Source organism: Brachypodium distachyon, chromosome 5 (assembly GCF_000005505.3).
Source record: "Brachypodium distachyon strain Bd21 chromosome 5, Brachypodium_distachyon_v3.0, whole genome shotgun sequence".
NCBI lineage: Eukaryota > Viridiplantae > Streptophyta > Magnoliopsida > Poales > Poaceae > Brachypodium > Brachypodium distachyon.
This window is the reverse complement of record NC_016135.3, coordinates 2,168,266-2,180,812: the sequence shown is the minus strand read 5'-3', so window position 1 is coordinate 2,180,812 and position 12,547 is coordinate 2,168,266. Positions and strand designations below refer to the sequence as shown.

The window sequence follows — 12,547 nt, the reverse complement described above, 5'->3', positions numbered from 1 at the left end:
TTCCATCGACTGAAGCCATATGTTCTCTCCAGAAAAGGAATATACAAGTACAGAACACCTTTATGCCCTCGAGAAATTTCCCAATTCATTTTCAAAATTAAAGGTCAGAAACATCTTATCTCTATTAAAGAAATATCACATATAGGGCAGCCCTATCTTCCTCCACTGCAGACAAAAAATTCACATCCTTACTACAACTAAATTACACCTTTGTGCATCAAAATGAGAGACAAGGACCTTACAGCATGCTACCATGTCATCGTTCTTTGATGACTTACAGTCCAACACAGCTCCAATGGGAGAAATTAGTGGGAAATAATGAAACAAATAACTATGTTGGCAGGTCATAGAGCCCACGAGACACTAAGGTAACAGATAGATATTGCCTGTAGCGCACAAACTGAACTCAAAATTTGTTAGTATTTGTTATATTGAATAGATATGACTTCCGCGCAGTTCAATCTTCGTCACCATCAACCTCAGTTACAGCCGAGAGAAAATGCACGTTAGGTGCAAGCCTGGCCTGGAGAACAACGCGAAGAATTACATCCCCAGTTCTCCTCCGGAGCATGTCAAAACCATGGAATTAGGCCAGCTGATCTATCTCATTGGTTTCAACAGACGGATACTTCATGCCTGAATCTCATAGCACGTCTGGTCTCTTCTTACCGTCATAGGACGATGCCAGCCTCCTCGCCCAGAGACTGTCCTCGGGTGACCAAGATATGGTCGAACCCGTTGTTAAGCACCACCTCAGATTCAGTAAGGCTGTCACGATATGTTCTTCAGTTGGCTTGAATGCCTTCATGATCCTTAATTCAGCATCTGGCTCTTCATCAAGGATTAGATCCTCTAAAACTGCTCCTTTTTCCTTGAGAATGCTTGCATCCAAGGATATCATTCTCATACTGAGGACTTGCAATGCCTCAATCGCAGTGTTGTATAATTCTTTATCCACGTAAGCACAAAATGTGTACCAAAGTGTTGATTGATCAGGCTGAGTCTTTGCTCTGTGAATACACTCGACAATATATTCAACAACATGAATCTGACCCTGTGAAGAATGACAAGACATGAGTTTAACTTCAACATTTTGGGAAGAAGAATTCGTAAGTTATTATCATTGGCATACTTTTGCATTCGCCTCTGAGAGTATTGTGTTGAAAATCTGTATGTCAGGTTGAATTCCCCCAGTTACGCATATGTCCAACAGATCCAATGCCCCCTTAAAATCCTCCTTCACTAATACAACCTGTCATGGAAAAACAAGACATGAGACTCAAGTAAATGGGGCCCTTAGATTCAAATGGACTAAACCGAAGGAATCAGCAGTACATTACACAATGAGTAGTAACAGCTCTGCGATTAACTAGTCTTACCTTTACGAGATATGTGAAAGTAAAAATCGTAGGACAGAAGCCATCTCGGAGCATCAAGGACAACAAAGCACTAGCTGATTTAAAACATGGCAACAATTCACAGCACTCTATCATGATGTTATAAATAGCAATATTGGCTGGAAGACCGCATGATCTCATGACCTTGAATGCTCTTATTGCCTTGTGTGTCTGCGAATCAGAAAGAGGTAAATGAAATTCCACAAGTTCCACTAAAATCAGACCAGGCATTAAAAAAATAGCCTTGAACTGATGTATACTCCCCAAAATAGGAGAAGAAATAGACCCAGTTCTCGTCACAAGAAACGAAATAGCAAAATACTGTAGACCCTTACTTCCTTGGCTTTAACCAAAGCATGCAATACAATGCCATAGAGATCACTCTTCTGAGAATAAGTCATTTTCCATAAGACATTTTCAGCAACATTGAAGTACCTCAGCATTTCATCTATCATACCCTCAGCTCCAAAGGCTCGTATCTGAAATAACATATAGTTGTAAATTAAACATCAAGAAGTCAAAACATGCCATCACTGTAAGAAGTATCAAAGATCATACTGACAGGTGATCAAAACCAGAAATTTGGCAATTATCTTTACACTTATAAAGATTCGACTTGGTGGTCGTCAATTCATCTATGAAGACTACACCCTAGCTTGTTAGATAATCAATTGATTGGCACCCATTCAATGTGATGTACATATGTATCATGATCTTTTATTATAGTTGATCTGGTTTGATGCATAATTTTGAGATAATTGCTTTCTCAAATAAATATTTTGAGACAATTCTTATTTAGCATAAAATTGGAAAATATGAGCACATAGGTATTTAAAACAACTCATGCATGTAATAATACTTATAATTCCGTAGCAATGCACATGCATTTAGCTAGTCATTGTAATATTTCAACTTTCAAGGCTCAAGCCAGTAAAGGTCTCGGGACATGATCGAAATACCTATGATATACTAGTTTGAACAGATAGGATACAGATTACCATAAAGAACATCAACAGACAAGCGATATTGTGAAATGTCATTCACAAAGAAGTACTCCCTACTCTCCTAGGCCTGGCCAGCACACCAATATTAGCTAGTCCAGCCTTACATCATAATCACATGCACATGATTGAGATATCCTGTTAAAATAAAGTGAAACCTTCCTTCCACTTATTATGAACGAAACTTTTTATAACATATTAGACACTGGAACTGACAGTGGGTTTGGTACCTTGAAGTAATCAAGATATCACTGCTGGTCAGAAAGAGAGAAGGTTAAGGCAAGCATAAATTAGCTCCTTTCATGGACATGCCATCATAAGCAAAGAAAAAACAACGAATTTCGACCAGCTTAGAACCTGATGTGAACAACAAAGCCATACCAATGGCATTATTTCTTAACAGAATGATTAGACACTTCTGTGTTGCATTCTTACTCCTTACCAGTGCCAAGTGCCAACTCTCTTGATAAACCAATGTTCATATAAGGGAAGGAAGAAAATGTGAACTCCCTGTTTCACAATGACCGTTGCTAAGGTCAATTAGCAACAGCATATTAAAATTATCATTGCCTTAGAAGTTGAGAGTTCTACTGTACATAGCCACATGTGTGTTTCTTAGCAAGAATATTACTCCCTCCGATCCATAATAAGTGTCGAGGGTTTAGTACAAAGTTGTACTAACTTTGTACTAAATCCCGGACACTTATTATGGATCAGAGGGAGTAAATGTTATGCACTTCCGTTTCCTCTGAACTGTGCATGAAAACAAGATGAACTTCAATATAGATAGGAAGTAAACATACCAAGTTGCTCATAGACAAAAAACTATGTTTGATCTCGTGGTTTAACATGTCCATCTCGATTATGCTTATCCTTTTCAAAACCTCTGCATGTGATAGCATATTTCCTTCTTCATAAGGAGCATTGACATTTCCAAACACAGAGAAAAGATGCTCATAAGTCCTGAGATTTGGCTTCAAATCCAAGTGTTTCATTTTAGCTAGTACACGGATAGCTCTTTCTGGCTCATTCTACAAAAAAGAGGGGATTTAGCTCATACTTTCTATGAAAGCAAGCAAAGTCAGGTACATTGATAACTAATGAAGTACTACTCCCTCCAACCCAAATTAATTGTCACAACTTTGTCTAGATACACATGCGTATCTAGACGCGTTTTAGTGTGTAGGTACATGCGTATCTAGACAAATCTGCGACAATTAATTTGGATCACAGGGAGTAATAAATTATTGTGAATACAACAAAGCACCAAGGATTAAGGACGGGAAAAGAAAGAGATTATAATAGACGATACATGAGCAGATCAGTACAAATTTGAAATGACCAAGCTGAAATTTCGATGACAGGAAGGTAGGGAGACAAACATGACATCTCAGAGAAATCTCTTTCCAGAGCCAATGTATTACCTCAATGTCGCAACCAGAAAGCAAAGCATTAAAAGCATGTATATACTTCGGTTGTATCTCAGAAATTCTTTCCAAAAAGTCCTCAGCCAGATCCAACTGTAAACGTTTGCTATAGCCAACTGAAAGAGCAGCGAGTGTATCATTGTAAGGTTCAATACCCCTTCTGTCCATCACTTCAATCTGGAAAGCATGAGGAACTAAACAGTGATTAGCAGTCGCATCAGAACAGATACAGTTCAGCTTTACATGGTAGCTTCCATGGAGGGATTGACATTACAATATCTATTCAAAACCATAGCATATAGATTTTATGCAAAAAAAAAGGCACAGCAACACTATATTCACTGTTTCACAAAATAATGGGTGTAGTGTGCAAAATCATATTTAACAAGATATCCTTTCACATATACCACAAGCTGTTGATAACATACCACTTTGATGGCATGTGCAACTCCTTTTCCAGCTACCACACTCTTGATAAAACCATCATATGTAAATCTTGACGGTCGAAGTCCAATCTTGCACATCTGGGAAGAAAAGACAACAAAGAGCACCAATATCAAACTTCTCTGATGTGAGATATACCTTAAGAAATTTCTGGTCTTGAAATCACTAACACAGTTAGATGCACACGAAAAGCTTTTTATTTAAATGCTATCAGCCTATCACCATTAAAAGAAGAAATAAGTGATAAATGAAATTATCACATTTGCCATCACCTTTTCCACTAACAATAGCTGCAAACTAATAAACAATTAAAATACTGAAATAATTGCTAGTGAGCAGGGCCACATGTTAGTGACTAAAACTTTAAATGAAATTCATGCTTCATTCAGAAATGGAGTTCATGCTCTGCTCTCTTGACTTTCTTAAGAAGGTAAAATCATAAGCAACAGATTTAAAAAAAAGCAGCAAGCAATTGGAATGTTTACCATAGCGATGAATGTTCAACAGTCCAGAAGAAAGAAATGGTCATAAACTTAATGTAATAGGAGAAGTGCTTAGGTAAAGATGTAAGTGCAACAGAAAGACGATGTAACCATAATACACATTAGCCATATATATGTTTTACCTCGAGAAATAATTGCTCAGACAACTCACAGTTGTCAAGTCGCATGCACGCATGTATAATATCATTGAAAGACCATCGTAAAATTTTCCTTACTGCAAGTGGTGCAAATCTCAATGTCTTCGTCATCCTCCCACTGTCTATTTCAGAATTGTCAACATGATTGTCACCTGGAATAAGACTGAAAGTAAATTTCTATAACTGAGCTGACAAGAATAGTGCATAGCTTATGAAATTAGAATGCAGAACAGACCAGCAGAAAGAAATGCCACATAACCCTCCAATTGCTCATGTTTTGATGATTGAGTTTCCACCTGTAACAGCTCTGGCTGGGCATCAATCGGATCTCCTCTGGTAGCCACCTTCCCTTCAAATGATGATGGCAGGTCAGAGTCCAATACAAGCTTCAGATCTTCTACTTCATTCAAAGCAGGTACAGGAATGTCTAATCTTGTTGATTGGTATCTCCTTTTACAAGACACCCTCAGATGGTCAGGGCTTTCACCAGCAAGAACTACCATGCGCTGCAAGATTTGATATGCAGATTGAAGGTCCCCCAGTGTAGAGAAAGCCCATAAAAATTTCCTTTGAATAATAATGCTTGGACTATAATACTTATTGCAGTCCTTCCATAAATCATTCACTGCAGACAAATTTCTCTGAAAAACTGCAAGCTAAAGACGATAATACAACCAAATAAGCAAGCTGTCACAATATTAGATCTAAAATGGAACATTTTAACATATTTTAATCAGCATAGCAAGTAAAACATATGTGATAAGAGCTGATGTATCCCAAGAAACAAGTACCTCCCTCCGTCCCATATTAAGTGACTCAAAATTGCCCAAAATATGGATGTATCTATGCCTAAAAAGCATCTAGATACATGCAATAGAAAGTCACTTAATATGAGACGGAGGGAGTATAGTACAACAATACATGCAACAAAAGGAATTTCTAAACAAGAGATGCCCAAAACATGAAATACAGAGAAGGAACAGGCATGTTTCAGTTTTTACAGCATAAAGAACTAAAATCAACATGCAAGAGCGCCCAACAAAAAGGTCACAAACCAAGAGATGGTTACAGTTGATGGACCAAAAGAGGAAAAAAATAGAAATAAAGGCAATCAGATGTTAATTTAGAAAACAAGGACCAATAGCTAGCAATATATGGATGGGTATGTCTTCTCATTGTTGCAGCCACAACAGGTAAGTGTGATGAACTAAATATTTGTCCATATATTAAAATGAACTTTTCTGAAGATCATCAATAGGCATATTGAATATTTGTTCATACAAACCTTTAGAAGCTCACAGTATGTTATTTCAGACTTCCCAACAAGATGAATTCCCATTGTCTCTAGACAGCTTTCAGCATCATTCAGATTTCTGATGCTTGCACAGGCACTTAAAAAGATGTTGAAGATCGGCAAGGGACTGTGAGTGCTTTCTTTTCCCCCCAGAGAGTTGAGCCAATTAAGTGCCTACATTGGAAAGAGGATTGTGAACAACTTGTAGACAGCAAGGAGCTATCAGATCTCCTGCAAAAACTGATATGCTATAAGGGATTATTCAATAAACAGATAAACATATGATAAAAGAGCAGAAACGCAAGAAATTAAATTACAAAGAACTGCAGGGTGTATCTAGAAGAAAAGAAAGAAAAGTTGAACAAAACAACTTGCTTTTCCATCAAAACAGTTCATTGCAAAAGAGACAGAATAATAGATCATTAAGAGTGCATCTAGGGCAAAAACATATATGCATATCTTGTTTCTGGAACAGTACAGCATGCGGTAGTTATACATATTTTTATAAAAAATACGTCGAACTTCTTTAAACATCATTAATCTTGTGGAATAGCAAAAATACTTGTGCAGAAGGTACAGCCCATTTTCTGATTCACCACCCGCAGTTATAGTATAATAAACGAATAAGTCCACTTTTAAATCCCAGAAATTCGGCCTTTGTCTGATTTTTGTCTTAAAACTTCCAAACTACCTAAAAGCAGACTGTCGTCATCATATAATATCCACCAAATGAGCAGTTTTGGATGGCTTGGACGCCATGTGCTTACCACATCACTAGGGGATTGAGCAGATGGTGAGCTTTCAGCGTTACTCATACACCGTTTTGAAGTTTTAGGCAGAAAGTAGACAACGGCAGAACTTCAAGGTCTACATGTAGATATTTTTCTATAAACATGAGTGAGGACGCAACTATTTGTGGGCATGCCCATGCACAAACTTAAATAGATACTGGCACATGTACCCTGAAAAGTGAAAACTGCCTTGCCTAGTGGCACGAAGCTTAGTGTTACGCAGAAGTGCATTGGTATTGACATTTCAACTAGCTAGTATCACTAAGATATGGAAATTTGAAAATTTTGCACAGAAGAAACGGTATATTGCTGCAAATAATGCTCTATTTAAAGCAGTTTTACAAGTGCACTCATATAATTATACTCCCAAACCATCTAACGTTACAAAGACAAAAATTCACTTGGATTATGAGAAGTATGGCGTACCTCCTTCATATGCCCTCCTTTGCTGAGTGCTCGAGTGACAGATCTATAGTTGTTTTTACTAAGACCAATGGCATTCTCCTCCATGAGCTCCAAAGTTTCCATAACAAACTAGACATATTGTAAAAGCACCAAAAAGAGCTCTAATCAAAATGACTATACCACACACTCTGCTTTAGCACAATATACATCTGACAGTAGATTTACCAAAGGATCAGGTGCTTCTGCACAGTACTCCAATATATCAGAAATATCTTCTGAAGTTAATGCTTCTTTGGTTCGTCGAAGATTCGAGAGCATAACAGATGCTCGCTGCCGATCACCTTTACGAAGAGCATTCACAATATCCATTTGCGCCATTCTAGCACCCAAACTACTACTCCATGTAAAATCCTGATGCTCTGCAGTCAAAGGAACATTGGTTACACAAAGAACCACCTGACTTGTAGGCTACAATAAAAAACCGTGGGTACAATTCACAATGGAGCTTCTCATAATCAAATTTAGCAACCATAGAATATCAAATTCGTACACGTTATATATTCCAAATGGAAGGAAATCACAGTCTACCGCCAGCTGACAGGCACACGAATGTGATCGGATTTTCATATTGCTTCCTGTTTAGTATCGGCACCAACACAATCATACTGCAAGCATAGTGATTAGTAGAACCAGGTCACCAGCCTAGAAACAGCGGTTACGAATTTGAGCTGATGGGATCCGACTACCAGTCTAGCACACAACAAACGAATCCGCAAGCCTGGGGCCCTTACCGAGACAAGTCGAAAGCATCCGAGCGCTGAGGCCAGCCCAGCCGAGAGGCAGGCGACAATGGCGGCTGGGAGAGAAGAGGGATTCGTGGCGCTGCCCTCCGGCAAAAGGAAGCCCGGGGAAGTACTCCCATTGCTGGAGGCGCGAGCGGGAGCTCGACACGGACGGGGCTGCCGGCGCCGGGAGGAGTAGAGCGCGGCCCGCCTGCCGGAGAGGCGACATGGGGACGGTCTGTGGGAGTGAGGGAGTCCGGGAGGGTCACGGCATGGGGACGGCCCCCTGCCGGAGGGGCTGCCTGCTGGAGCTTGGAGAATTGGCGGCTGAGTCGTGTGAGTCGGGGAGACAGTCAGGCGGCTTCACGGCGAGGCCGTGACCTAGCGCTGCGGGAGAGGCGAGCGAAGGACGGTGGGGGGGTAGCTGCGGCGGCCGGCGGCGGCGGGCTGCTGCGGTCTGTGTGCGATTTCCATTCGTATGCCGGGCTAGGGAGGCCCGCAGTGGGCTAACTGGTGGGCTGCGCTTTAGGTGTGCTTCAGGCCCAAGCCGAGCTCCGCCTTTCACGGGGGCCCATCTCGCGACCTTTTCTTCTCTTTCTCGCGTGCCGGTGCTCACTGTGTGCTCGCAAAAAAAAAAAAGGTAACTGTGACTTTGTGACTGTGCAGGTTCAGTATAATTCTTCAGAAAACTGTTTCTGAAATGGTCATATGTTCAGGTGAACAAAAAAAATCTACGTCAACTTGAATCAAACCGGCTGCTGTTGGGAGGGAACCGGAGAATACTTGCCCCAAGCCGTATGGCCGGGTCGCGAAAGATGGCCCGAGCCTTTGGATCACTTAAAATGTTCACTAGACAAGCAGATGATCATTGCAAAAGACTAGATCGAACCTTCAGTTTCAGACACAATTTCACACATCGACTCGACTCAAATCGACATGACGACACTGAAGACAACTCTCTGAGAGACAGCGACCAACTCTGAACCTCAACTCGCAACGACTCGAGTACTCTGCATCTTTTTCTTCTTCAGTCGACCTCCTCCATCTTGCTCTCCTCGGCGCCCTCCTCCTCCAGGGCCGGCATGTCGGCGTCATCCTCCGCAGCGGCCTCCTCATCAATGTTGAGCCCGAGCCTGAGCATCCTGTGGATCCTGGCGGCGAACATGTTGGGGTCGTCGAGGCTGAACCCGGAGGTGAGCAGCGCCGTCTCGAAGAGCAGCAGCACCAGGTCCTTGACCGACTTGTCGTTCTTGTCCGCCTCCGCCCGCTTCCTCAGCTCCTCCATGATGCCGTTCTCCGGGTTGATCTCCATCGTCTTCTTGCTCGACATGTAGGCTCCCATGCTGCTGTCCCGCAGCGCCTGCGCCTTCATGATCCGCTCCATGTTGGCCGTCCACCCGTACTCGCCGGTGACCAGGCAGCACGGCGAGTCCACGATGCGCTCCGAGACGACCACCTTCTCCACGCGGTCGCCCAGGATGTCCTTGATGGTCTTGCAGAGCCCCTCGAACGCCGCCTTCTTCTCCTCCCGCCGCTTCTTCTCTTCCTCGGTCTCCTCTTCCAGCTTGAGCCCTTCCTTGGTGGCGGAGACGAGCTTCTTGCCGTCGTACTCCTTGAGCTGCCCGACGGCGTACTCGTCGATGGCGTCCACCATGAAGAGCACCTCGTAGCCGCGCTTCTTGAGCCGCTCCAGGAACGGCGAGTTCTCCACCGCCTTCTTGCTCTCGCCGGTGATGTAGTAGATGTCCTTCTGCCCTTCCTTCATCCGGGTCACGTAGTCCTTGAGGCTCGTCGTCTCGTCGCCGCTCTTGGTGGAGTGGTACCGGAGCAGGTCGGCGAGCTTGGCGCGGTTCTGCGAGTCCTCGTGCACGCCCAGCTTCAGGTTCTTGGAGAAGGCCTCGTAGAACTTGGTGTAGTCCTCCTTGTTCTCGGCGATCTCGAAGAAGAGCTCGATGCACTTCTTCACCAGGTTCTTGCGGATCACCTTGAGGATCTTGTTCTGCTGCAGGGTCTCCCTGGAGATGTTGAGGGGGAGGTCGTCGGAGTCCACCACGCCCTTGACGAAGCCCAGCCACTCCGGGATCAGCTCCTCGCAGTTGTCCATGATGAAGACGCGGCGCACGTAGAGCTTGATGTTGTTCATCTTCTTGCGGGTGTCGAAGAGGTCGAAGGGGGCGCGGCGGGGCACGAAGAGCACGGCCTTGAACTCCAGCTGGCCCTCCACGGAGAAGTGCTTCACGGCGAGATGGTCCTCCCAGTCGTTGGTGAGGCTCTTGTAGAAGGACGCGTACTCCTCCTTGCTGATCTCCTCCGGCTTGCGGAGCCAGATGGGCTTCTGCTTGTTGATCTGCACCCACTCGTGGCTCACCTCCTTCACCTTCTTCTTCTTCTTCTCGTCTTTCTTGTCGGCGTCGTCGTCGATCTCTTCGACGTCGCCCTCCTTCTTCTCGGCGGAGGCGTCCTCGTCCTCGTCGTCGCTGATCTCCTTCTCGGTGGTCTTCTCGGTCCAGAGGTAGATGGGGTAGCTGATGAACTCCGAGTGCTTCTTGACGAGGTCCTTGAGGCGGCGCTCCTCAAGGTACTCGAGCTGGTCGTCCTTGAGGAAGAGCGTGATCTTGGTGCCGCGGCCGAGGCGCTCGCCGTCGGCGTCGAGGGTGACGGTGAAGGAGCCGCCCGCCTGCGACTCCCACACGTACTGCTCGTCGTCGTTGTGCTTGGTGGTGACGACCACCTTCTCGGCGACGAGGTAGGCCGAGTAGAAGCCGACGCCGAACTGGCCGATCATGCTGACGTCCGCCCCGGCCTGGAGCGCCTCCATGAACTCCTTGGTGCCCGAGCGAGCGATGGTGCCCAGATTGTTCACCAAGTCTGCAAAGCAGAGCACAATCCTCGTCAGCCACTCGTTCAGAAATTCCCGGCCGTCAGTCAATTCACTCACTCGTTCAGAGATTCTCGTCAGTCATTCACACTTTCAGAAATTCTCGTCAGTACCCATTCAATCAGCAATACAACCGCAATGCAACACCCAAGGATTCAGCAATACAAGAGCAGAGCAACGAACCGACGCACCTGACTTGGTCATGCCGACGCCGCTGTCGATGATGGAGAGCGTCTTGGCGGCCTTGTCCGGTACGAGGCGGATGAAGAGCTCCGGCTGCGCGTCCAGCTTGCTCTTGTCCGTCAGGCTCTCGAACCGGATCTTGTCAAGCGCCTGCAGCATTGCCAAATTTTACGCATGCGCGACTAGTGAGTCAACCAAAATCAACCATCTCTGTTCTTCTCTGATATACTCAAAGTCTCTAAGATGATGAACAAGGCAGAAAACAGAGGAAGGAGGAAGCAGAGGAGGCACTCACATCTGAGGAGTTGGAGATGAGCTCCCTGAGGAAGATCTCCTTGTTGGAGTAGAAGGTGTTGATGATGAGCGAGAGCAGCTGGTTGATCTCCGCCTGGAACGCGAAGGTCTCCGTCTCCGCGCCGCCCATCTGCACGTCCGCCGCCGCCATTGCCGATCGCGATCCGGCTCTCAACTAACTCTCAAGTGAAACCGGACAGATGGATCGGTGCGGGAGCTTTGCGGCTTTGCTGCGATGCGGTGGTTGAATTCGCGGTGATTGCTTGCTAGTTGTCGCGCTGAGAGATTTGGGGACAGGTGGGACGAAGAACAGGTGGCGGACGGTTTTATAGCGAGGAGGGGATCGAGGCGGAGGCGGAGGCTTCGCAGATGTTCTGGTGTCTTCCTGGTCGCGGGCGCTCGGATTGAGCGTTCGTGGGGTTTCCCGAATGTTCCTGCGCCTTCCACTTCCTTCTGTGCGCGCGGCGGCGAGGCGGTTCCCGTTGGAGGCTGTGGTGGGGCTAAGCTAGCAGTCTCTGGAAGCTTCCACAGTAGTCCATGGGAAGGGCGACCCAGCGTGCAGCGGCGGGCTGGGCTGGGCTGACCACGGGGAGTAGCGCCGAAGCCAGCCCATTCTGGCTGGGCTAAGTATCAACACTTTAAAAACAGAAAAGAGAGCAGGCCTTTTGGTTGCACCTTTGCCCTTTTATATTTTGACAAAACAGCCCGTGACACAGCCGCTCATTTTGATCTCCTCGCCGATGAAAGCCCCATGGCAACACGGGTGTTTTTTATTTTTTTTTAGAATATAAGGGTGAGGGTTAGCTAGACGCCTAGACCAGCAAGGAACCTTTTTCTTCTTCTGATTTTACTCGCATCAATCGTTCATCCATCCAACATACACACCATTTCACGTATTTTTTTCCATCACTGGCCAAAACACACCGAAGACAACCACCTTATTAGGTAGCAAAAAAGAAGGCAGATAATCACACAACCAACCACGCAAAGCAAAGCGTTGGCTTCAGCTCG

The 12,547-nt window shown here is 45.0% G+C and overlaps 2 protein-coding genes across 2 annotated transcripts; both read right to left on the bottom strand.

Annotated features, from left to right (window-relative positions):
• Positions 1-68: 68 nt before the first annotated feature.
• LOC100832298 (pentatricopeptide repeat-containing protein At1g76280) lies at positions 69-8,651 on the bottom strand. Its single transcript, XM_003580934.4, has 13 exons — positions 8,191-8,651; positions 7,625-7,818; positions 7,421-7,528; positions 6,195-6,377; positions 5,145-5,565; positions 4,895-5,061; positions 4,254-4,349; positions 3,823-4,002; positions 3,202-3,429; positions 1,733-1,876; positions 1,380-1,568; positions 1,133-1,252; positions 69-1,054 (listed from the first exon to the last, which is right to left on the bottom strand). The coding sequence occupies exons 1-13, from the start codon at positions 8,408-8,410 to the stop codon at positions 644-646; spliced, it is 2,661 nt and encodes an 886-aa protein (XP_003580982.2). The 5' UTR covers positions 8,411-8,651; the 3' UTR covers positions 69-643.
• A 357-nt stretch (positions 8,652-9,008) lies between these two features.
• Positions 9,009-11,934, bottom strand: LOC100824256 (heat shock protein 82). The gene is made up of 3 exons (XM_003580615.4): positions 11,538-11,934; positions 11,251-11,392; positions 9,009-11,049 (listed from the first exon to the last, which is right to left on the bottom strand). The coding sequence occupies exons 1-3, from the start codon at positions 11,685-11,687 to the stop codon at positions 9,209-9,211; spliced, it is 2,133 nt and encodes a 710-aa protein (XP_003580663.1). The 5' UTR covers positions 11,688-11,934; the 3' UTR covers positions 9,009-9,208.
• Between the last annotated feature and the right edge of the window lie 613 nt (positions 11,935-12,547).